The 27,314-nt window shown below is 40.2% G+C and overlaps 1 protein-coding gene across 3 annotated transcripts in view; it reads right to left on the bottom strand.

Moving 5' to 3' along the window:
- The window catches only part of RANBP17 (RAN binding protein 17), a 254,633-nt gene that overhangs the window by 39,202 nt on the left and 188,117 nt on the right, over positions 1 to 27,314 (bottom strand). For all 3 annotated transcript variants that reach the window (XM_065409394.1, XM_065409393.1, XM_065409392.1), the window contains 4 exons: positions 22,923 to 23,005; positions 8,230 to 8,444; positions 6,816 to 6,954; positions 583 to 749 (listed from right to left, as the gene is read on the bottom strand). In XM_065409394.1, the coding sequence (XP_065265466.1) occupies positions 583 to 749; positions 6,816 to 6,954; positions 8,230 to 8,444; positions 22,923 to 23,005 (604 nt within the window). The remainder of the gene's footprint in view (positions 1 to 582; positions 750 to 6,815; positions 6,955 to 8,229; positions 8,445 to 22,922; positions 23,006 to 27,314) is intronic.

Below are 27,314 nucleotides of genomic sequence, written 5' to 3' on the forward strand. Positions count from 1 at the left end.
TTCCTGACTACTGCAGTAGTCAGTTTCTTCCCTAAAGCGTGATATTTGATTACTCTTATATTTGCCTTTGACACAAAATCCCCCAAATAAAATGTCACCTACTGCACAAATAAAATATTGTAGCACAATATCAAACACATCTAACTAGAAAAATGTGCTCATTTAAAATACTACAATGTTCTTGCTCTACCTCAAATATTTTAGAGATACTCCCTCCCTTTTTAAAAAAAAAACTGTGGGGGATTATTTATAAAATGAGTATAATGATGAATATTGCATTTCATCAGCCTATGAGCTAAAGTGAAACATTGTAAAAGAAGTTATCCTAAAATGTGAGTATAATAACCAGGTCATCAGCATGACAAAAAATATCTTCACAATACTGCAATAATACTGGCATGAAAACAACTCTGAAATTAATTGGGGTGCAAATATATCAATTTAGAGAGCCCAATCCTGTTAGCAAATAATTGGAGTTATCATAATCTAAATTACTTCAAGATGATGAAAATAAATAGGGAAAAGCTTTGTTCACAAATTTAATAATACCTCATAGGAAAGTTGAGCAGTGCTTAAGTTTACCTGCTGTAGTACTTCAGGGTTCTGTTGCATGAAGTGCAGTAATCTTTGTCCATCCTGTGATATTTCTCTACATCTTACTGGTTTTTTGCCTTCCTTTGCTATGTGCTTGAAGAGGTAGGTAACAACATAGTCTAAACTAGCACAACAGCTGGAGGAGACAATTGTATCTGCATAAGCAATGAAATAAATAGTTTTGTAATCGCTTTTGTAATAAACAAAACAATTATTACGAATAACTTGCAGGAGTGAAGAAAATAATACACACAAGGCAAGCCTGGAAGTTTATTTTAGATATCAGGTTAAATGATACTTAATTTTACTACTTGTTCTTTTGCTTTTAAGATTTCTTGGTATTAAGCAGATTATGGCCCCAATCCTGCAATTCACAATGGACAGTGGACTGCTGGGTCCATGCAGAGTCCTACAAACTTCATGGAGGTTCTGTGTGAGCACAGTGATTTACCCGCACATTGTAAATTGCGAAATCAGGACCTTACTTTTACTGATATGAAATTATATATTCAGCAGACTTCAGATTTTTGGAAACTAAGATTGTTTGTTTATAGCCTTGTGACAAAGTTTAAAAATTCAGTTTAAAGAGACACTGTGAATGTTTAAAGTAACTTTTTTAACCTCTTGACTGCTGCTCAGCATCTCAGATGTGTATAAGTGAAGGTTTGTATTCACAAATGTACTAGTAGCATCCCCCCCAAATATTATGTATCATTTTCTAGTATACAAACGTGTGCCAGATATTTTACAGGACACACCTAAGTGGCGCTTCCCTGCCCCTCAGAGGTTACAACCTGCACATTAGATGCTAAACAATGAGTGAGGATCACAAACAGCAGGGAGGGGAATGGGGTAAGGAAGGAGAAGTGTTACAGCAAAGTATCACTTAGTTACCTAGTTTAAGGCGTGATGGTCCAATTACCTTTTTTAAAAAAATAAAGAAGATAATATTATAGAAATGATGGTTACTGACTAATGTTCCATTGTTTTCCCTGGAATGTAAAGGCATGACAGCAAAGCAGGATATGTTGGAAGCAGGAGCAACAGCAACCTCATATCTTTACTTATTGTATCTATAACTAAGGTAACAGGTTGGGAGATTAAAAGCTTAAACCTATTTGAAAGTAACTATGTATGTCTGATTTATGTAAGTTATTTTGTTGCTAGGTGTTGCCTGCTGTGCTGCTGCTGTGAAAGTGGATTTTGTTTGTTTACATGCATCAGTGTGGTGAGAACAGTATGCTGGCCCTTTTTAATCTGTGCAGTCTCCTTTTCTTCCTTCTCACTGTACTGGTACAAAATAGTAGCGCTCACCCTTATTTTTTCTTAGTCTGACAGCTGACATTCTTCCTGGCCCCAAGCACACTGGCTGCAGTTTAAACCCTCAATCGCTAGTCTCAGCTGTAGTTTCCCTACCAATTCTAATAATAGGTTCTAATTAGAGTCCCACTTTAACCAACTGTTGGTTCCTCATGATCCTAGCACCAGTCAAAGTTCTCTGTGCACACAGAATTGTTTAACTTCCTCATTTACTGGATGCAGGTTTCAGTAACAACTGATGTTCTCTGCAGGTGTAAACATCACATTCAAATGAGCTCACCAGCATTTAGGGCTCCATCCTGCTCCTGCTGATTTGAGTGGGAACAAGACTAGGTCACTTACAGCTCAGAGTGCTTACTTAGATGGCCTACTGGAGTAGGGGTGTGTGGGAGCTGGAGAAGGAATTAAACTGTTAAAATGCTCATTTGGAAGGGAAAGGGATTAGAAGGATCCAATTAAATGTATCTTGAGTTCTTTGAACTATGCTAATTTGGAGGCTTGCCAACCTTGCAGTGTTCATTTAAATATATCCCTCTAGTCTCTGGAATACTTTGATCTGTGTCAATTTAACTCTTTAACCTCTGTGTATCACGTTGTTTTTAACTTTCCTTTCTCTAAATACCAGTATTATATATTTTTCAAAGTTACATTCTTCTGAGGTCTTTGGAAATATTTGACAACACAGTCACAACTGACCTCACAAGGCTATGTCTACACAACGAGCTAGGGGTGTGATTCCCAGCTTGCGGACTCATACTTGCATTACCTCTCATTGGGCTAGCATGAGTATCTATAGCAGCACAGCTGTGGCAGCACAGGTAGCGGCAGCACAAGTATGTCCCCACCGATTTCATGCGGGATTGTATTCAGCACAGCTAGTCTGTGCTGCCACTTCCACGACCCATGTTACCACAATTACATCATCGAGCTAGCGTGCGCACATGTAGGCGAGCTGGAAATCACACCCTAGCTTGTAGTGTAGACGTCGCCTATGACATGATCCTGAAAGGTATTAAGCTCTCCCAAGAGGTGCTGCGCTCCCTTTTCAATGGTTTTCAGTGGGAGCTGTGGGTGCTCCAACACCTCAAAGGAGTGCTTCAGACCTTGCAGAAGCAAGCCCAATTGTCTTAATCCCACTCCACTAAAATCAGTTGATGTTTTGTCATTAAATTCAACTAGTGCAGGCTGCTGGGAAGATCTGCCTGAGTAAAGACTGCAGGAACAGGCCCTTATTGTTTTCTCTACTAAAAACAGTCTTGCATGTAAACAAGAGATACAACTGATGGCTGAATTGAAGCAACATCAATAACGGTAATGTATTTGAAAATACAAATTCCATAGGATGGCTTTGTTGTACTTCTACACCAGTGATTTAACTCCATTTGGTTTTAAATTGAATAAAACAAAGTAAATCATTAACATCCGTTTATAAAATGGCAGTGGCTCTAAACGTGCTGATACTGTGCAAGTAGATACTTTACATTCTACAGTAAGTGATCTTAGCAGGACAGTGGACAGGTCTATCTTATCACCGGCTCATAAGGATCTGATACAAGTGTTAAGGGCTACTTATATTTTCCCATAACGATATATCAAATATGCTTTTCAGCGCTCATTTTTCCTTCTGATTGCAAGGGCATCACAGAGGTGAAGGTCACGCAAGCCCCCCAAACTGATTTTTCTGGGTGTGCAGAGCGTTGTGTTGAAGCTGGCTGAAGTTCTTATTGAATCTCACACAAGACAGATAAGCATATATATGGAGCAAATACGTTTAAGAAAAAGCTTCAATTTCTGGGCTGTAGGTAGAAGGGAAAGATGGAAAAGGGAGAGAAAGGATCACATGGGAAAACTGGGAGGCAGGCCTGTATAAATAGGAAAAGCCAAGATGATTGCCTGAGCACTCAAACCAGTTACTTATTTATATCAGCCTTAAGGTGGCTGACATTATTGAAAAAACAACTTGAAGAGGCCTTTTGGCTTTAACATTAACATTCGGTGAATGGTGCCAATAGATGTAAAGAGCATTATTTTTAAATGGCTTGCTAACATTGTTGAGCATGCCATAATTTAAGAGATTTTTTTGTTTCTAAGATAAAGGTAAATGGGACAGACTTGAGTTAAGTGGCATTTCTCTGTCCATCAATTTCGTACACTACAATGCCAGCATTATCTGCCTTTGTGGGTAAACCAGGAAAGTAAACAGATTTAAGCAACTTAACATCTAAATTAGAAAGCAAGGCATAGAAAATGTTATATTTTTCTTTTTCACAATGAATGGCATAATTACACTATTAATCATAGGAGAATTAGAAAAGCTTCACATAGAGCTTAGTGACAACATGCCAGGCAGGCTACATTAAAAGGTTCCAATCCACTGAGTCAGCTGTGAAAAAGCCAGGTAAACACTTTAGAAGAGAACTGTTGGAGTGTTTATCCTTGCAATAAAAGCCTAGATGAGGGCTTCCATTACAGCTGATTTACAGCCAGGGGCCTCCAAAGGAATAAATATCATTTCACAGTATATTATCAAGTGTGAAATCATGATGCATGCAGAGTGTCCACTCAGGGACAGAATGAACAGTGCTGAGAAATGAGGATTTGGGGCTTCTTTATTCTACAGCTAGAGCTACAGTACAAATCTCAAATGCTGAGCTTCCATGAACTAAGAGAAATGAAAATATATAGACAAACATTTCTCCTAGGGAGGGGGGAAAAAGTCATTTCCTGGGATTACATTTTTTAAATAAAAGAGGTACTTCATTTTTATAATTATTTTTGAAGATGATTCATAAGTTCTAATGGTTTGCAATACATTGTACCCTATCAGACTGCTTGCAGCCTTGACACTGCTATTCTTCAAGATGCTTTGGCAGCACGGATATAATTCACTAAGAGAGGGATCCAATTTATATCATAATTGTCCATTTTCAAAGGGCAGAAGGCTATGCTGGAAGATGAACAAAAATGAAATAATTGTTTGCTTCACTGTCAGATAACATGTATTACTTCATATGCTGGGATTTTTCAAAGAAGCCAAAGAGAGTTAGGAACCCAAATCCCAATGAAATTTAATTGGATTTGGGAATTTAATTCCCTTAGGATCATGGCCATTAATTGTTCTTAATGAGGGAAGATCAGCTTTTGTTGACATTGTAGGAACAGGAAAATTACTTATTTTACTGTGTAAAGTTAACTACCTGAATATATGAATTGATTTTATGGCTTATGTGACAGAATCGATACCTCCCATCAAGAAATCAGTTTTCAATACATGTTGATGTTATTAAGAAACAGGATATTGTAGTTAAATAATCACTTTACCACTCAGACATGGACTGTAAAAAGGCTCTGTTTCTGATTGACAATTCAGGGAAAGACAAGTGAGTTCCTTTTAATGTGCAAGTGAGGTTCATTCAGATCAAAGGGTATGTCTCATTACTTGACATTTATGTAGAGTCAAATGTTCTTTAGAAATGCTAGGGAATGCAAGAGAAAAATGGGAAACATAACGGGAATTTTACTAAATCTAGTAGACAGCAGTCCAACGTAACTGGCCGGAAGTGGACAGAAATTAATTCACCTGCCAAGAAATTGCACCTGTGCAACTATTATTGTCAATACACTAGTGGAAAAGATTGCTTCAGGATCACAAAGTTACAATAAGGTTCGTACATGACCCAGTCAAAGTAGTTGGGGGTGAGGTAGGAGTCAAACTAAGTAGAGCTGAGTGAAATTTTTTCGACAAATAGTTTACTTGGCATTTTGGTAGTATATAATAAAATGATCGGAGGACTCCTTACTAATGCTCCTTATCTATTCAATATCCATTTCTCCACTAAGCATGCTATTTCTAACAGGAGAAACATGGAATCTGTTTTGTGATGTTCTGGAATGCTCTGTGATGCCCAGTGTACTCATTTATTACTACAGGGCTTGAGTGACCTTAGAGGTAATAAACTCTAGCTACTAGAAAGTCTATATAAACAAATATCATACCTACAGGCTATTCATTAAATACAACTCCTAGCACAAAGTAATAAGAGAGCCATTCCTGGCTATCATTTTAGGGTCCTGTTTTCTAGCCTGGTTAGAAAATGTAACTGCAACATACGCATCTTTCTTCAAGGCTCTATACTCTTCCCTCATATTTCGACTGAATTTAAGCTATTGAAATCAAATTTCAGTTTCAATCAAATATCTGGACAATAATCTGTTAAAAAGTGCTAATGAATGAAGACCAATTACAACCAGACTACTTTTAATATAATTCTAAGTATGATGCTTGTTTACTCTGTGAAGTATAGCCAATAAATATTCTTTATAATGTAAAACCTAGTTTTTCTTTTTTATTGATAAGGTTATCTTAGCCATCTCTACTCACCTACCAGTCATGCTGATAAATGAAAAGCGAACGGCTGGAAGTTACTGTTACGTATGCTAACAAATTTTATATCTGAAGGGCAAAATGAGTCATATAATAACGTTCTCTACTATGAGGATTATGGGACAAATAAATCATTTTATATTTCACTGTTGTAAAACTTCTTCAATGATAACCGAACTAGAAGCACATCATTATTATTTTTAAAGTTTCTAATTTGTAGAAAGATCATTTTAAAATATTAATGCAATACACTATCGGCCAGATTTTGAGAAGAGCTCAGCTCTCATTTAGACACGTAAAAGAAGTGGTCAGATTATCAAAATACTCAGCACCCACCGTCTCCCATGGTCTCTGGACAATAATTTGTTAAACTGCAAATGAATGTTCTAATGGGCCACTTATTGTAGAAGCTTAAGTGAGAGTGGTTGGGTGCTGAGTTGTTCATTTTTTAAATCTCACTCTAATGACTACATATTCCCCACATTCCTATTTTAGCTAAATCATAAGTAACACTTACCCAGTGCAGTAAGTCCTTCAGATATTGAGGTAAGAATATACATTAGCACATGAGGTTCTAAACTGGTAATGAAACTCATATGATCCTGGGTGAGACATTCCAAGAGCGGGTAATATGACTGGCTTAGTTTTCGATATTGCTGACAAAGAAAAACAAACATTGATAGAAAGTAAGAAATACTATGGGCTAATAGAAATTATAGAATTAAAAATGAAAAGCTGTCTGAAATATGAACAGGATTATAAAAATGCACAGAATGATGCTGTAATAAATTCCAATTATCTATTAAATTAACAGCTTTTTTCTACAAAAAAAAAATCTTATAGGTTGCCATACAAATACATAAACTCAGTTTTAGTTTACAAAAATCCCTGGGTAATGAAGTCATATTAACCTTTTTACGCTACATCCCATTAGCAGCTCAGTAAAACTGGTATAAAACATTAGTTAGATCAAGTGTTCTGGGACCAGTTTGACAGTTCAGTGGCTAGTGCTTCCTCATGTATATAGAAGACTTCTTGAGACTAACCCCAGGTTGGCTGAACGCATCACAGTGATTACTGTCTTGTGCAAGGATCCTGCAACTTGACCAGCATAGACGGACCCTTGTGCCCACTGACTTTAATTGGGTTCTGTGTGGGCATAAATATCTGGCTGTCTGGATCCATTTGCAGGATCAAGGCTTTAGAGTGGGTTATTAGGGGCATTACCTTCACTACTGGCATGACTGTCAGTCTTGGCTGCATGGGCACTCACTATTATGTAGCTATATACCAGTATTTGACTGGGGTAATTTTTCAAAAGGGCTAAGGCAAAAGTCTGAGTATTTAGCACCTCTAACTATCTGATTCATCCCTCAGTGCAGAAAGTGGCAGCTCCAAATGAAAATGTTCTGAAGAAAGTTCCATGATCCAAGCTAAGGCTGATCATGCACTCGATTTGTTGTCTTTGAGAAGTGACAGCTCCATTGGTATGAGACTAGACATCCCAAAGAAAGTTTGGTTAAAATTTTAATGTTGTCTTATAGAAAACACACCACAAGAGTTATATAAATTCAGATTAATCCCAGACTGACAGATCATATAGGGCCAAATACTGCTTTAAATTACATCCAGGGAACCCCAATGAAGCCATTGGTTTGCCTGGACATAAAAAGCCAGAACTGGCTTCTCTCTTTCCCAGACATATTTTTGTGAATATTTTGGAAATGTTACAATTTTTTATGACAATTCTATCATACATGGAAATACTAATATTCTGGATTTGACTATAAATACACTCAAATAACTGGACTAAAAATATAAACTGCATTTGAGCTGTTCTAGATCCTGCTGTCTCATTATAACAATTTGAAGCCTGTGGTGATATTATTTCATATTTCACATAAAGACTCCCAAGATGAATAATTGCTTACAAGCAAGTCACTGTGGGATACTGAAAGCAGCATTTTGACAAAGGCCTGGAGTACATTGTCAAAGTGGTTGTCCCCATACAACTTGAAGACGCCAAAGCTGACATAATTTCCACATAAGGCAGATTTGAGTGCAGAATAGCAGATGGAAATGCCCTTGAGTTTCAGTGGATAAACCTGATCTTTTGACAGAGTCCCAAGAGACAGGATCTGATTACCTGTTCAGAAAAAAAGAAGAGAAAGAAACTGACATAAACAGTTGCAAATCTGGATAGCTCTGTCACTTAACATTTTCATTTTACTCTTTTATCATTTTTTGTCTTTATTTTTATTATTGCCTACCTGGATAGGATCTTACTTTCGTAATTATAGTAAAAAGCAATTGGAACATTTTACATACATAGCATGAATATATTTAAAAAGCTGCTGAGTTATTAAGAGTGTAAAAGGTAAAAACATAACCTATGGAGTCTCAGTTACTGACGTAGGCCAACATCCTCAATTGGCATGGACCTTTCAACCCAGGCACAGCCACAGAGCCTTCAGTGTGGTTCCACATGGTAGATCTGACTGCAGAATCAGGGCCTTAACTGATAGTTTTCCATACTGTAATTTAGCCTGGTTTTGATCTATTACCATGGTGGCCTCTTGGGATGGTTGTTTATGTACATACACATTACACATACCACTCACACCACAGATACGTCCATTACAAAACCAACTATTTTACCAGTCCACAGATGTGAACCACTCAGATAATCTCAGTCTTTCTAATGTAAAAATATTACAGAACTGTAAATATTTGGTGTTGCTAGTAAGAGGCAATAGTGATTTTTGGTTCTGTTGTGCAATAACTCACAAGAGTTTTTCTAATGCTCTCTATTTGTTTATCCAAGTACCTATATGACCTCCATTTTCATAGTATCAGAGCACCTTAGTCACTATTGTATTGATCCTCGCAATGCCCCTGTAAGAAGGGAGGTATTATTCCCATTAACTGATGCACAGTGACTCTTATGGCTGTCTATGTAACATCGGCATTGGCAGGCAGAATCAAACCTGGGACCTCTGGAGCTAAATGCGTAAGCCTCTACTGCATAAGCTAAAACCACATGGCTCTTAGCCAAGGCCATAGCAGACTCATCAATCTCTAGGTGGTCTAGGTGCCACTAGAGGGGGACAGAGCATCACACCCAGCAGGCATGGATTACATCTATACTGGGAGTTACTCCCAAATAGCTAATCCTGATTACCAATAGGCATGAACGCTCTTACTCTGGAATAAGAGTCTCCATTTGGATTAAGTTAATTTGGAATAAAGCACTCTTATTCTGGTTTAAGCACCCTCCTCACTGGACCATGCTCTTCTCATAGCAGGGTAGCTGCTAAAGAGTGAGATGTAAGCTTAGGACTGATTTTCTGTTACTGTTCTTCCACTCACTTGAAGTAATCCTTCAGAAATAAATACATAAACCAACAATACAAGGAACAGTACTTAATGTCATTTAATTCATAACAAGGCCTGATTTTAAGGGGACTTTCACCCAGCCTTCTGTTCTGCTGATGCAATTTTGCATCTGTAAATATTGTACTTGCATTAATTTTGTTCTCACAACTAATTCTGGATGCAAGTTCTACCACTCCAATTACTAACTACATGATCTGCATCTGCAATTGCGTACTTAAACCAAACAAGTGGTAGGATGTAACCCCTAAATCTATTGGTGGTGTGAAAATATATGTGCATATTTTGCACCCACAAAAGGTAAACTGTCTTTTTAAAATCTGGATTGGAATGATAAAACAGATAACAAAACAACATAAACTTTCACATTGGTGGTTTGGCACATTGCAAATATCAGACAGACACAGACACGGTATCATTTCACATACTAATATTCTTGGGCATGTTCTATTCAACTGAAAAGAAGGCAAATAAGTCTCCTGGATGCTTAAGTAAAACTGAAGAGAAGGTGGGTGAGGTAACATATTTTATTGGACCAACTTCTGTTGGACAGAGACACACAAGTTTTCAAGCTACCCAGAGCTCTTCTTCAGGTCTTGTTTCTCGAATATCCTGGGACCAACATGGCTATAACAACACCGGATAAAGTAAAATTGGACTACTGTAGTGAAAAGAAGAGAAAGGGGAGGGTATATTTCACAAGTTGCACCAGCAATGAAATGTGAGTAAAGACTCTCCAAGCAACATAACGAATATGCTCAAGGCCAAGATGTTCAAAAATTGGATGCCTAAAGTTTTCAGAGGAGACAAAAACTGGATGTTGGCATTTGTGAGAGTCTACAATGGATAACAGTATATTTTAGCATTCTCCTCCACCAACAGGTGTCACTGTAAATGCCAATACTAAGCTACAAAAGAAGGAAATAGAAAAATAGTACCTGAGCATAAAAAACAATCAATTTTTAAATTGGGCAGTAGATTAAAAATCTAATAATACTAATACAGCAAGGAACAATTTAACCAAAAATTTAAAAAGAAATGTTATTTTATTAAGTTGCTAGGGCTGAATGGATTGCAACACTATGTTTTGAAATACATGTTCTAGAAGCAATTTAAAGCTCATTAGAAATAATTGTCTCTGGCTACTAGAAAATGTGGTAAAATTTAATCCTCATCCAAATGTTACCTGGGCTCTGAGAACAGGAAATTGTTTTGTGCTACTGTGGCTAACCTCAATGCTGACCCTATATAGTAACTGCTAGAACAGCTGAAAGCTGAAGCAAAATTAAAAACTTATATCAAAGTATATCATGACAGAATGTAGATAAATAAAAGCGGCATATTGAAAGTATTATTTTTATGTCAGTCTCCTATAACAGAGAGGTAGAGGTGTTACTCAAAATGTAAAGAAACCACAAAACAAAGTAATAGATGCTCCCAAAATGCACTGGAACACAGTTCTTCTTCAGCTGAGAACCTAAGAACATATAACAAGGAGATTTAGGGTTTATCTACACAGGGACATCCAGGAAGGTTAACCCGAATTAACAGAAGGTGTGATTCTGAAGTGGATTAGTTAAAATGAATTACAAAGTGAATTAAGCTAAAGCGAATTAAGGCCACTTCAATTTTGAGTAATAGCATTCACACAGGGATTTAATGCGGTTTAACTAATGTAGTTCAAATTCACACCTTTAATTAATTTGGATTAACTTTCCTGGATGTCCCTATGTAGAAAAGCCCTAAGAACTAGACTTGTGTATATAGAACTAAAAGTGAAATTCAATGACCATATATTGCTAAGAATGGTGGACTTCGCTGTCCTGTCAATTTCCCCCGCTGACAGTAATTTTTTTTTTAAATTATTTGTATCCTTGAGGATTTTTATCATTCAGTCAGACTGGCTGCAAGGGATACAACACAGTATCTTTTGTCACACTAACTATGGAGTGCTACAATGAGAGTTTACCTCTCAAGCAGGAGCCTAAGCCAAGTCCAAATGAATGTAGGGTTGGTTTTTTTCATACCACTTCAGTGACTGCATTTAATCACAAAGTCTGCTTAAACTAAATTGCCTTTGCCACAGTACTCATGTCAGTGACAAGGTATTGTAATGGAGATTTTAGTCGCTGGTGCCACAGCATTCACAGCACAGCAAGTGGTAAACAGACTTAACGGTAGGTATCCATTTATTTAGGGTCTGACTTTCAGAAGTGCCGTGCACCCACAATTGTAGTTAAAGACAATGGGGGTTGAAGATACTCAGTATCTCCGGAAGTGAGGCCCTTAGGCGTTTATACCATACTCTTCATTGCAATATGTAAGATATCCCTATATACCAGTCTGCCATTACATAGGACACTACAGAGAGTGTTCCACTTAGAGTGAAGTGGAGAGAAGAGATATATAAATCTGCAAACACGCTCCCTTTTTTACTTGAACACATAATTCTTATAGAATACAGAAATACAGAATGCAGCATGTGTTTGTGTACATACAGCAGTCCATAAACATGCCAATCCACCTAAAATGCAAGTTGTGAGTGGAAAGAAGTGTACGGTCCTCCCAAATAAATGTTCAGAAAAGTCATTCATATTTAAGAAATAAGACAAGAGTGAAAGTGCATTTCCAGACAGCAAATGCATGCTTGACGTAACGGTACTGTAGGAGACATAAGGCCTGAGGCAATAGTTTTTCATTGCCGGAGGAAGGTCACATTTTCTTCGACATGCAGTGTCTGCATTTAAAAAAAGGAAAGAATCACATGCCAGACAGCTTTGATCAGGGAGTTCCAGACTGAGGAAACCAAAGAGTTGTAACAATAATCACCAGTGCAGCACGTTTAGGTACTGGTGAGAAAAGCGGACTGGCATCAGATGACCTCAGCTGCTGCTTGTGCATTGCAGGATTGACCAGACAGAGAGACAGCTTGGACCGAGGTTTTGAATTGATTTATAGATCAAGAGGATCCTCAGTGTAACTGAGCCATAATCTGGAGTTTTCCTGTTGTTAGTTTGGTGCCAGTCAGAATTCTAAAAGCAGAATTTTTACCAACTGGATATAGATATGTCTCTGTGTGTGAGGATATCATTATCTGAGAGGAATAGAGAAAAAGTCTGTATTAACATAATCCCTCAATCCTACTGATGTAAATCACACTATAACTAAGTTTATTTCCACATTTATACAAAATATGCATCTGTGTTGCCAATTTTTGCAATTGTATTATTAGCCTTATGTTGTATGGTGTTTTTCTTAAAGCTCCACTTCATAAAATCATGTTGCTATATAAGACTCTCAACTTCTGTTTTTTAAAAATCATGTTAACAAGGCGGGTAATCCTTCAAAGGACAGGACAGGGATTTAGATACTCCAGTTAGCCGGAGATCCTCTAATAATAATTTATATAGTGCTTTACACATTCAAATGACTGTACAGACATGAACCAATTAATTCTCTCCTCTCCTGAAGTAGTAGTATCCTTATTTAACAGATTGGGAAACTGAGAAAAAGGTGATCTGGATTGGCCTGGATTGGCCAAGACCACGCAGTGAGTCACTGCCAGAGCTAGGATAAGAATCCTGGAACTCTGGATTCCCAACCCTTTGCTCATTCCTCCAGAGAACACCAGAGAACACCACCTGCCCCCTTCCAATGACTCAGAAGTATACCCCTAAATGTTAAAGAAATGTCAATTGAATGCTAAAATCCTACAGACTATAGTTTAGTTACTCTGAAATAGAGTGCCTCCATTGCATTTTTTAAGATAAATTAAAAGTGCTCTTAACATAGTTTTGTTGCCATAAAAAGTCAATACTGGCCAACATATGAGATTCCAGAGCATTTCCCTATACTTAAAATGTCAGACATTATGTTGTGGTGATTGGTGGTAAATGGTGGCATTTTAATAGTGATGATTGTAAGCCAATTTATTTTAGTCTCTTGAAATGGCTTTACTGCCCGTTACTGCCCGTTATAACAAACTAAATCAGAGAAATACCAATTTGTGTTGGCAAGGTTCACTGCAACCCAGAAACCTTCACCTGTATGTTTTCATCCTGTAGAATGATTCAAACATTCTGGGAAAACCTTGGCTGCCTTTAAACATGCCTATAATCATGTCAGTCTCTCTTTGTATAGTAGGACACACGTCTACTTTATCAACATTTTCAAAAGGAGACACAAAATGAAAATGAAGAAAGAAGGGTTACTTATCCTACAGTTACTGTGGTTCTTCAAGATGTGCTGTTCACACAGATTACCCCAATTACTCATACAAGAAAAGAAAAGTTAATGATTTCCCAATCTGTCACAATCAGACTTTGAAAAGATCATTATTGTCTTCCAGAGCCCTTTCAACGCTGCTAAGAACTATATGGACAGTTATTAAAAACTACAAAACAACGTGGACACTGTGATGCTGGCAGAGAAGGTGCCAGCTCATGCCAAAGTTCCCATGAACACTGACAGATATTTAGCAGGAACCAGTCTGGGTCACCAGTGTGTTAGTATTATTAAACTAGGTATTAGAATTATAAGAATATGTTTTAGTGATTAGACTTTATTGAATGTTTGAGAGTTGCTGCATACATTAATCTCACTAATAACATCTGTAACCAGTTTCTATTACTTTTTGAAACTTAAGACTGGAACTCATTTGTGTGTAGATATGTTACCTGCTTTAACCTTACAAATAACTTTCTTATTTCCTTTTCCTAGTTAATAAATCTTTAGATAGTTTATTATAGGATTGGCTACTGTATGAGATCTAAAGTGCAACTGACCTGGGGTAAGCAGGTTGGAGTACCCAAGAATACCGTCTGTGACTCCATGTTAAGACCGTTATAGTGCCTGAGGAGTTTACGCTTGATAATTGGTTGGTAAAATCAAAGTGCAGAACTCACAACCAATTTGGGGTTCGTGCCCTTGTTCTTAACAGTCTGCCCTGAGGTTGGTACTCATTGTCTTGAGCACTGCAGGACAGCTTGGCAGATAAATACTATGGTATTTGGAAATCTTGTCATAATTATTTGAAATAATCAAATCTATTTTAAAATATATTATTTATGGCAGATTCATAGATTCCAAGGCCAGGAAAGACACTGTGATAATCTAGTCTGACCTCCTGTATAACACAAGTCATAGAACTAGAAACATTGAGGCTTTGTCTCATCTTCCATCATAGCATCTTCAGGAATAGGGAGAAGTAACTGTCCCAATGGGGGTTCCAGTAATCTCTTCAACTCTACTACTTATCTTACTACTAATCTTAAATCTGGTACTGCTTTAGGCCTTTCCTTTGAATAGCACAGCTCATCTCTAGCAAGACCCAGAAGACGTCAGATTCCTCCTGGCAAGGGCTGACAATCTCTTGGGGGACTGAGAATTTACTGGGCTTCCCAGGTGTACCATAAAAGGTGTTTGGGACAGCAGTTAGCAAGTGAAGTTTTTTTCAGAATGTGGAGAAAAGTTACCATCAGTTATGAATGGAACAGGGTGAGATCCAGCAAAGATGGAGTAGATGATGAGGGCAAGGGTTACAAGGCATACGCCAACTGATGAGTGATCAATGACGGTGATTTTTCAAAAATGAAAAAAAGGATGGTAAAAGTCGATTGAGGCAGGAAAAAATGGACAGCAGGATTGCACAGGGATCCAGGAAGAATGAGTCAACTGGGCTTAAAGCAACAACATAACTATCTATCTCTTTGATCATCAAGAGGAGGCACATAGCAATTAAATCTAAATTAAATGCATAGCTAATAGTATTTAGGATGCTTAAAAGTTTACCAGTTTTTATCTTTTCCTGAGCTGAATTGTTTTTTATTTTGTTTAATCACTCTCATAAATTTAGTTGAGAACAGGTTGAAAAAACCGTGGCAGCACACTAACTGATGTAGTTGAAAATAAAATGGTGGAGATGAGTTTATTAGAAATAAGATTTACTTGGAATCATTTTTTCCTTCCCTAAATAAGTGCTTTCTACAGTCTGCATATCCTGACTGCCTCTGTACACTACAAATCAAATGTGTAATTACATCTAAGTATCTTTTAACAAGAAGCCATTGAACACATACCAATTCCAGCCCGAGAATGTATCTGTAAGTGCAGTAAACACAAATTTTAAAACATCAGTTTTGTTTCTTAAAAAAAAAAGAAAAAGAAAAAGGATTTTTATGGTCTTTCCTTAAAATAAAGTGGCATTACAAAAACTTAGTAACATTTCTTTCAAAATATGGATTGAGTCCCAACATAGATAGCTGATGTCAGAGACCTCTTTCGATTCTGTGCATGTCTTGAGCTGGAAAGATGGGGCAACTTATAAATGTTTAAACAGTGCTCAAGGGTGAAGTTGTTATGGGCCCATTATGTTTTGGAACTGCTGGAATATATTCTAGATACATGCAGTCACTCCAGACCTATCAACCTGTAGCTCTGGATCAAACATCCAAAGAGTGTTTTCATTTCTGAAAAGAATACATAAATAGTTGATAGAAGACACATACTACAAAGTAAAAAATAGTTATTTACCCATGTTGTAACTGTTGTTCTTTGAGATGTGGATGCAGACATGTATTCCACTCAGGTGTGAGTGTGCCCAGCACACCAAAGCTGGAGTAATTCACCTAGCAGTACCCCATGGGTGATGATCATGTCCTTTGCGTCATAGCTCCTCCCTGGCTATATAATCGCGGTGCACCCCTCAGTTCCTTTGCACCAAACCCCAGGTGCACAGGGTACAGAGTGTAGGTCATGGAATACATGTCTGCGTCCACATCTCAAAGAATAAGAGTTACAACACAGGTAGCTGTCTTTTCTTCTTCGAGTGGCTGCAGACATGTATTCCACTCAGGTGACTCACAGCCCATTCACTGAGGAGATGGGGCTCAGAGTCTATTTACTCAGAGACTGTAGAACTGTCTTCTCAAAGTTTGCATTGGCTCTAGATGCCGTGATTATAGTTGTCACGGAGTGTGGGGGGACACAAGGCCCTGCACCCCCGACTTCCTGCGATTCACCATGACTCTCAGCCAGCCAGTAAAGCAGAAGGTTTATTTAGACGACAGGAACACAGTCCAAGACAGGTCTTGCAGGCACAGACAACAGGACCCCCTCAGTTAGGTCCATCTTGGGGTCCCAGGGGCACTACAGCCCCGTTGGGGGGTCAGAGCCCCGTCCTGGCTCCCCTCCATTACCAGCCAGCTCCTGAAACTCCAACTCCCTCCAGCGTCTCCTCCCCCAGCCTTTGTTTAGTTTCCCGGGCCAAGGTGTCACCTGGCCTCTAACCCCTTCCTGGGTTCTCATGTTACATGCTCAGGTATTCTCCCTCAAGGCCAGTCTCCCATCCCCCAGTGCAGACCATCCTAGGCACACTCCCCTGCAACCTTCTCAGGCCAACACTCCCCACTCAGCATTCAAAGGCCACATTAAGAACAGTCTCAGTTTGTCACAATAGTCTAATGTCTAGCAAAGGTCTCTACTTAGGATCATGTTTCAGCTCTGCAGATATCTACTATAGAAACATCTCTAAGAAACGCTAGTGATGTTGCTTTAGTCTCATCAAACAAGCCTGTAATAACTTTGGAGGCACAATCTGAGTTGTTCCATAAGCCATAGTAATACACATCATTATCCACTTAGCAATGGTCGGAGCTGAGACTGATTGTCCTTTCATTTGCTCAATATAAGATACGAAGAGATGAGGTGACGAACAAAATGATTTAGTCCTTTCCAGTTAAAATGCCAAACACCTTCTTACATCTAAAGTATGAAGGCATTGTTCTTTTGCACTCAAGTGTGGTTTGGGAAAAAATACAGGTAAGTAAATAACCTGATTAAAGTGAAACTGAGATATCACTTTTAACAGAAATTTTGGATGTGGTGTTAAAGCTACTTCGTCTTTGAAGAACTGGGTGTATGTGGGATCTGCCATTAAGGCTTGTAATTTCACTGACTTGTAAGCCTACGTTATAACTAACAAGAAGGCGGTCTTCTGGGATTGGAGAACTAACAAGCATGTTGCTATCAGCTCGAACGGTGGACCCAACAGTGCCGCAAGCGCCGTATTACAGTCCCACGACACCATTTTCTTCACCAGTGGAAAAAGACAGACAATGCCTTTCAGAAAACTACCTACCATAGGATTTGAAAATACTGACTGTCACACAGTCTGAAGTAGTTCACAACTGTGAGCACCAACCTCAGAGCAGACTGCCAAAAAACAGGGCAGAGATCCCAAACTGGGGTGTGTTCTAGAATTAGATTTCACCAACTCACTAACAAATGTGAACTCCTGAAGCACTATAAGAGTCTTACGATGGGGTCCCCTTGGGCATTCTGGTCTATCTTGCCACCCAGGCAAGCTGAACGTAGTGATAGTTGGATGCTATACACCAAAGATCACAAAATATTCAGCAACAGAGGGTCCTGTGGCACCTTTAAGACTAACAGAAGTATTGGGAGCATAAGCTTTCGTGGGTAAGAACCTCACTTCTTCAGATGCAAGTAAGAGGTTCTTACCCACGAAAGCTTATGCTCCCAATACTTCTGTTAGTCTTAAAGGTGCCACAGGACCCTCTGTTGCTTTTTACAGATTCAGACTAACACGGCTACCCCTCTGATACTTGACACCATGCAAGGCAAAATATTCAGGTTGCTTCCAGTCCCAAGAGACCAGTCACTTATCCCAGGTCAATTTGTACCTTAGAGCTCACACCAAAGACAATGCTTGTAGCCAATTCTATAGTAAACTAAGGATTTATTAACTAGGAAAAAGGAAATGAGATAGTTATTATAAGGTTAAGCAAGCAAATTTATATACACAAATGACTTACAGTCTATGGTTTTAAAAGGTGTCACAGTTGTAGTAATCTGTCAGATATGAATGTCTTTTAAAGATCTCTGCTTCTGTTTCATAGCTCTGGCCCTGTGAGAGTCCAAACAGCAAAGAGATGAAAAATTTTCTTGTCAGATATTTTTTTCTTTCTTCCAGTATTCAAATTGATGGAACAAGCCCTTCAGCACTAGCCTCTTCATGGGTTTGAAGGGCCAATTAACAAGTCTTTGTATTGTGATGTCTCACAATAGCCCATTTAGTTTTGATAGCCTTCTTGGTGAGCAGGAGATGATTCCTCCTGAAAGGTTCACAGTTTCAGAGCAAACATTTTTTACAGTTATAAAGCAAACACTTAAATATTACTTCATAGCATATGATTAAGCTATCATAAGTGAGATTAATGCATGCAGCAACTTACAAGCATTTCATAAAGTCTGAACACTAACCACTTTGGTATACATAAAATGCCCATCTTAACCATGCTAACACACAGGTGAAAGACTGGATTCCAGCAGTGAATTTGTCAGTGCTTGGCTGAGGCCTAAAACCTTGGTGAGAGCTGGCACGTGGCTTGCCAGCCTCAGACCAACTTTCCCTGAATAAGAGGGTGGAAAGCTGAAATCCCAGCCAAATGAAATCTCAAGGAGCTAAGAGCCAGGCCCAAAGACTTCAAATGCAACCCAGTAGTCCAGAAATTCTGAATCTAGACTGCCATAGGATGAATTCTCTTTGAGATCGCCCAAATCAAAAACCAATTCCACTTAAAACAAATAGATGATTTTCTACTAATAAGCAGAACTTCTTTAACCGCTTCTGAGCACTGAGTTTTCTCCTCATCCAGCAATGCAACATCCTTGCGGAAAGGTGTAGACTGTCCAGCACTGGATGAAGAACGTGGCCATGATGCTGAGTTAACAAGACATGGAGAAGAGGGAGAGACTTGGGAGATCAAACTGACAGTACACGGCTGGAGAACCAACATTGTTTCGGCCATGCTGGGGCAATCAGGATCAGCTTGGTATGGCCCAATTTGATTTTGAGGATAACCTGAGGGATTAGAGCGATAGGGAGAAAAAGCATACTTCAGACTTGGACCCCAATTCAGATGAAATGCAGTGAGGGATCTCAGACTGAACCCTGCTCGGGAACTGAACTGATGACATTTCCTTATGTCCTTTGTCGTGAATAGGTCGATGAAAGGGAGGCCCCATTTTTCGAAGAGGGCCCTGAGCACACTGTTCTTTAGCGACCACTCGTGACTGTCTGAGAAGGTACTGCTGAGGTGATCAGCCAGCTGATTCTGAGACCCTCGTAAGTGAGCTGCTACCAGCATGATATTTTCTTTGACGCTTGTTGACATTGTATATCACAATGGTATTGTTCGTGAGTATGTGCACAGTTGTTCCTTGGATGTGATTGAGAAAGGCCTGGCACATGTTATATATTACCTGAATCTCCAGTACATTGATATGAGAGGATGCTTCCTGTTCCGTCCACAATCCCTGATGCACTCTCCAGCCTATGGAAGAGGCATCGGTGACCAACATTCTTGTAGGCATGGGTCAGACAAAGTGAATCCACTGACACACATTGTCCTGAATTGTCCACCACTGCAGGGAGTTCAGTATTTCCTGAGGTACTCACACAAGAACGTCTATTGAATGGTAACTTGAATGCTGGACTAGTCTCAACAATTGCTGGAGAGTGTAGGATGCAATTGGAGGTTCAGTCACAGATGCTGAATTTTACAGAATCGTTTGCACAGGAGAAAGGCCCTCAAATTTGTAGAGTCTGGTAGGGCCCAATTTAACTCGATTTTTTGGATAGGGTTCAGTGCTGATTTCTTTTTGTTCAGGATCAGCCTCAGCAGATCGAAACGATCCAGCATGAATGGGATGTGACTGAGGACTCGCTTCTCAGACTTTCCTCTTACTAGCCAGTCATCCAAGTATGGGAAGACATGAATTCCATTCCTCCTGAGATGGGCAGCTATCATCATCATGCATTTGGTAAAGACACACGGAGCCACGGACAGGCCAAAGGGGAGAAACGTATATTGGCAATGACGATTGCCAACTAGGAATCTCAAGAACTTCCTGTGGCCCAGAAAGATCAACACATGAAAATAAGTGTCTTGGAGATCAAGAGCAGCAAACCAATTGCTACAATTCAGATCAGAAGGAATAGTAGCCAAAGCAACCATGCATAACCTGATATATTTGATGTATCTGTAGAGATTGCGGAGATTGAGGATAGGTCTCACTCCTCCCTTGGACTTGCGGATTGGGAAATATCGGGAGTAGATGCCTCATCCAGCACATTGATGAGGGACCTCCTCTATAGCTCCCAGGGCACACAGAGAACTTGCTGAAAAGCAATTACTTGTGAGAGGGGTCCTTGAAAAGGGATGAGATTGGAGGGTTGGAGTGGGGAATGGATAGAAATTGTATGGCGTAACCCAAATGCAGTGTCTTGGACCCATTTGTCCATGGTTATTATTTCCCAGGCACTGTAGAAGTGGGCTACCCTGTCCCCAAACTGAGGTGATGGAGTTAGGATGTTTACAACTGGTCTGCTGCTCCTGACATGCTAGTCAAATAGGCTCTCTGCCCTGTGATGGAGGGGGATGGAGTGGCTGAGTAAAACTAGACCCTGAAGATGTTCTCTTGTGAGATCTATTCCTTTCCTGGGGTAGTCTTGCCTCGGTTGGTAAGGTGTCTGTCTAAAATATCGCTGGGGAACAGTATTTCTGCTGTTGTTGCCCAGTAAATTGGCATCTTTTTGAGGCTTGGATATAAATTCCCGAAGACCACATTTGTTGCACTCAAGTCTTTAAAATGAATGCAAAGTCTCATTCGTTTTATCTGAAAAGAGAGGTCAACCATCGAAAGGAAGGTCCTTTACACTCTGTTGTACATCTGGAGACAATGCTGAATTATGCAACCACAATGCTTTTCTCATCATGATTGCAGTAGCCACAACTCTGGAGGCTGTGTCAGCTAAGTCTAGGGCTGACTGCAATGATGTCTTGGGCCCCAGACTGTCCTCCATTACAAATGCCTTGAAGTCCTCCCTAGAAGAATCGGGCAATTGCTCCATGAATTTTGTCAGCGTCCCAATTTACAAAGTTATATCTTGAGAACAATGCCTGTTGATTTGCGATTTATAATATAATAATAATAATAATATATGGAGATATACCTATCTCATAGAACTGGAAGGGACCCTGAAAGGTCATCGAGTCCAGCCCCCTGCCTTCACTAGCAGGACCAAGTACTGATTTTGCCCCAGATCTCTAAGTGGCCCCCTCAAGGATTGAACTCACAACCCTGGGTTTAGCAGGCCAATGCTCAAACCACTGAGCTATCCCTCCCCCCTTTGTAAGGAGGTCAAATAAACTTTTCTGCCTATGAGATCCAACCTCTTTGTCCTTGGGAGCAGATTTGCTCTTCTCTTGACATGATTTCTCACTGGCTGCTGACTGGCACCATGGCTGCTCGAGTACCCATGAGGGAGCTGGACCTCTTACCCGTTCCCTGGTATTGAGACAACATCAAAAGGCCGCCTCTGAGTTCTGCTGAGGAACACTGGCACTTTGAGGCTCCAATGATGGCTGTGTTTTCTTTCTCTGGTGCTGACGTACGCCTCATGGCTTGCTCCATCAGGTGCTGCTTGAGTCTCAGATCCCTTGCTACCTGTGTCCTTTTCTTGAAAGACTTAGGGATAGAGCACCTGTCCTTAATGTGCCCCTCTCCCAGGCACAACAAACACTGTATATGGGGATCACTATTTGGAATAGCCCCCTCTCCCTCCTGCCCATGATGGGCAATGTTTAAAGCCTGGGGAAGGCATTCCACCAGGAAACGACAGCTAACTAACCTAACGTACTACTAAAAAACCACTAACTAATCATTTAGAATAAATTATCAATAATTGAGAGAAACAAGGGGCAGTGTGAAGAAACACTACCCAGAGCACTCCAACTCTAGCTGCGGGCAGTGAGAAGGAACTGAGGGGGGCTGGGGCAGCGCCATTGTTATATAGCCAGAGGAGGAGCTATGAGGCAAAGGGAACAAGTGCTGCCTCTACTGGTACTGCTAAGCAAATTTCTCTGGCTTTGGTGACCTGGGAGTGCACACATCTGAGTGGAATGCATGTCTGCAAGAAACAAATGATGTAAGTAGTGCCCTCCATGGTCTATGAGTGTAATTGAGCTCCTACGGTATGTATCAGACAAGGAGTACAGGATAATGTGCTGATATTGGCCGTAACACTTCATACTCCGTTAACTTTTCACAAATACATCAAGGCTCAAGGGAATGAAAGTAATGGGGCTTTTACCTCACAAAACAGTCAAAGAATTATACTGCAAAGAAAACATTAACAGATACCTACCATAAGTGCAAATCATTTTACTAGCCTCTCTGAAGAGAAGAATTCCATTAGGAGATGATACATCAAAATTTAAACGCTGTGACCTAAAAAATAACAGCAAAAATATTCACATTGTCACAGTGAGAAAAAATTAGCAATGTGCTCATTCCTAAAAACAAACAAAAAACTGGTCGTAATGCTGCGGAAAAGGATCTGGGGGTTAGAGTGGATCACAAATTGAACATGCGTCAAGAATGTGATGCAGTTGGGAAAAGGCTAATATCATTCTTAGTGGTATTAACAAGAATGTTGTACGTAAGACACAGGAGGTAATGTTTTACTCGGTGCTGTTGAGGCCTCAGTTGGAGTACTGTGTCCATTTCTGGGTGCGACACTTTAGGAGACGTGGATAAATTGTAGAGTCCTGAGGAGAGCAACAATAATGACAACAGGTTTAGGAAACCGGACCTATGAGGAAAGGTTAAAAAATCTGGGTGTGATTAATCTTGAGAAAAAGAAAACTTAAGGGGAGACTGGGTAACAGTCTTCAAATATGTTAAAGGATGTTCTAAAGAGGGCATTGATCTATTCTCCATGTCCACTGAAGGTAGGACAAGAAGTAATGGGCTTAATCCGCAGCAAGGGAGATTTAGGTTAGATATTAGGAGAAACTTTCTAACTCTAAGGGCTGGTCTTCACTACCTGCCCGGATCGGTGGTAGAAAATCGATCTCTCAGGGATCGATTTATCGCGTCTCGTCGGGATGCGATAATCGATCCCCGAATCGACGCACGTGCTTCACCAGCCCAGGTAGGAGTAAGTGCCGTCGACGGGGGAGCCGCGGCGGTCGATTTGCCGCCGTCCTCACAGCGGGGTAAGTCGGATCAGATACGTCGAATTCAGCTACGCTATTCCCGTAGCTGAATTTGCGTATCTGAAATCGATCCCCCCCGTAGCGTAGCCTAAGGGTAGTTAAGCTCTGGAACAGGCTTCTAAGCAAGGCTGGGGAGTCCCCAACAGGTTGGACAAACACTGGTCAAGGATGGTCTAGGTTTACTTGGTCCTGTCTCAGCACAGAGGGCTGGACTTGATGACTTCTCAAGATCCCTACCAGCCCTACAGTTCTATGATTCTAATAATAATAATAAGCTTTCAAATTCCTAGTGAGCACCTTTGGCTTATTTGCAGTTCAGAGGAATGCTACAAATTCTTCCTAATACAAACAATTAGTTTATACTCTTACCTTAACTACTATATTCCAATAGCTTATTTCATCAGTTAATTCCCACTAGGAATTCAATTATATAAATGCATCCTCTACATGGTGGGTAATGTGCACTTATGGGGGTGTGATTTCTAAAGTGCACAAATGTGCTGCGCATTAATTGGTCCACGTAGACCCTGTTAGTGTGCACTAAAGTGTTAAAGCACACTAAGGAACCTTTAGTGCACACCAGCACGGTCTACATGGACCAATTAATGCTAAACATGTTAGCACACTTTTGACTGTAAGTGGGCATTACCCCATCTTGTAGAGAAGCCCAAATGTAAGCCAGATGCAAGAGTGCAGTTCAATGCATATACTCAGACCTGAAAGAGATCATACCATAGACTTATCTCACCTCTGCTTGTGCTGGTACACCATCTCCATAGGCCAGAAAAAGCTATTGTGTACTCAATATGGATATAACCACTGGGAGGGAAAGCAAAGTTTTCATCAATGCCCTCCCCTGGGAGAATCCCAGGAGAAAGGTAGCTTTAAGGTAAAAATTTCAAAAGCCCCTAAGTGATTTTGAAGACTAAGCCCCATTTTCAGAAGTGACTTAGCACTAAGGTTCCTAAGTCTAACTGTAAGTCAACAAGAGCTTATAAATAACTTATGAAAACGAGACTAGGGTCTTGTGATCTACTTCAGTGCTTCACAAAGCCGGTCGGCCGCTTGTGCAGGGAAAGCCCCTGGTGGTCCGGGCTGGTTTGTTTACCTGCGGCGTCCGCAGGTTCGGCCGATCGTGGCTCCCGCCTGGCCGTTGTTCTCCGCTCCAGGCCAATGGGGGCTGCGGGAAGGGCGGCCAGCATGTCCCTCGGCCTCCGCTGCTTCCCGCAGCCCCCATTGGCTTGGAGCGGCGAACCGCGGCCAGTGGGAGACGCGATCGGCCGAACCTGCTGATGCGGCAGGTAAACAAACCGGCCCAGACCGCCAGGGGCTTTCCCTGAACAAGCGGCCGACTGGCTTTGAGAAGCACTGAAGTAGATCACAAGACTCTAGTCTCGTTTTCATAAGTTATTTATAAGCTCTTGTTGACTTACAGTTAGACAGTTGAAATGAGAGTAGATCAAAGTGCACTAGGAACTTTCAGTGCATGGTAGCAGAGTCCACGTGGACAGCCAGTGGATGTCAGGCTACTGTGCCGTCTTTACACCACAGTTTGACATGCACTAACTGTTCATCTACACAACCGTAGGCTCCTAAGTCACTTATATAAATTTTACCCTTAATCTCTATTGGGAACTGCACAGGAGCCCTGCCAATGAATGCACTGAATCAGAGCATCCCTTGGCTGCCCTAGTTGTGTGTCATCCATTTTTGGTGCTTTGCGGGGTGCTTGTAGGACCCCTAGTGCAAAGGAAGTTGTGGGTACCTTGCTTTGCTGCAATCCACATTTTTCTGCCAGGATCCTTATTTACAGGTGCAAATTTCAGTATCAATATCACAGCAGCATAATGCATACACTGATACTCCATAACATATTTTAACCCTGTCATAGTGTATTGTCTAATGCATTTTAACCTGTAAAGGCTAAGGCAGCACACAAAGAAGAAATCCACCCCAAGTGATGTTCTCTTAAGCAAGCAATGCAGATTTTCTAAATTCGAGTAGATGGAGGAATAGCAAGAATATGGAGAGTAGTTTGAAAAGCTGTCCCTTGCATGAGATTTATTGTTCTAGCATCACTTTGCTTTTGTTTAGTCTTATTGGTGTTCTTATAGGTTCTTTCTTAACTACCTTATCTCTGAAATAAGCTGCAGCACTGTTAAATAGTCTACAGAATATGGTGTATCAGGTATCAGAGATTAAACTTTTAAAAGTACTTTATTACACTCTTACCATGATAAAAAGAGGAAATTAACCTACACAAACAATAGGTAATGTCACAGCAAGCCAATCCACAAATGCAAAAGACACTGAGAACTGACCTGGAAGGTCTGTGATGACATTCAGGGCTTAAACTCCAGTGATACTCACTAACTTTCTTGGGGCCAGAGTTGAACTTTGTAGAACCAGTGGTCCATCACTCAGTTAAGCATTTTGTGTTTTGTTTTAAACAGTTTTTAATCTGTTTTCTTTTAAAGATGAACTTGCAAGGGAAAAATAGAAACTGAGGAAAGCACAGATTTCTCTGATGAAAGCCTCATCTATACAGCTCATGGGGGTCTCCAGCAGAGAATCATTTTAATCCCCCCGCTCCCTTTCATTTTCCCCTTCCAAAGTCTCTTCTCCCTTTGGGCAATCCTCTTAGCATCCGCAGATTCCATGAGGATATCACAAAATGTTCTGGTTCTGTGGCATTATAAATAACAGAAGGCTCACTTAGGGTATGTCTACACTGCAATTCAAAACCTGCAGCTGGCCCGTGCCAGCTGGCTTGGGCTAAGGGGCTGTTTAATTGTGGTATTAACATTTGGGCTGAAGCTGAAGACTGGGCTCTAGCACACCTGCAAGGTGGGAGGGTCCCAGAGCTTGGGCTACAGTGCAATGGCTACACTGCAATTAAACAGACCCATGAGCCCCAGTCAGCTGGCACGGGCCAGCCACGGATTTTTAACTGCAGTGTAGACATAGCCTGAAACACATGCAATCCAAGGTATTTACATCAGATCAGAAAATCATTCTGGGATCTCTTCCATGAGCCAGCAAGTGCCAAGAGGATTTCACAGAGAGGGAAAAATTATATAAAAGTTGGTTAGAAATACTGTTGTCCTAGATGCCTTTCTTCCCCAGTCTGAATAAGTGAAGCATTCAGCATACAAATGTACGTGGAAATTGTATTTTCTTTGGGGGGAACTGTAAAAGTAGGTTACACATGTTTAAAGCCACAAAGCACATTTAGTGTTACTTAGAGGTTGCAAGGAACACAAGACAGAAATTAGACAGTCAACTATTTTCAGTGATCTCCATTAAAAAGTCAACATTTAACTATGGTTACCACATCATGGCACCTGAGATGTATCTGAGTTATTTCAGTCTATTTTGAATAGTAAATAAATGCAGTGTCACAGATTATCCTATGTTGCATCTTTAAGGGTTGACTTTTTAATGGCTACCATTGTAGCAAATCAAAACAAGAACACTGGTGGAGCTGTGGTCTCTCTAGTTCCTGTTCCATAGCACAGTCCGAAAAGACATTAAAGAGA

The sequence above is a fragment of the Emys orbicularis genome, chromosome 8 (genome assembly GCF_028017835.1).
Source record: "Emys orbicularis isolate rEmyOrb1 chromosome 8, rEmyOrb1.hap1, whole genome shotgun sequence".
Classification (NCBI taxonomy): domain Eukaryota; kingdom Metazoa; phylum Chordata; order Testudines; family Emydidae; genus Emys; species Emys orbicularis.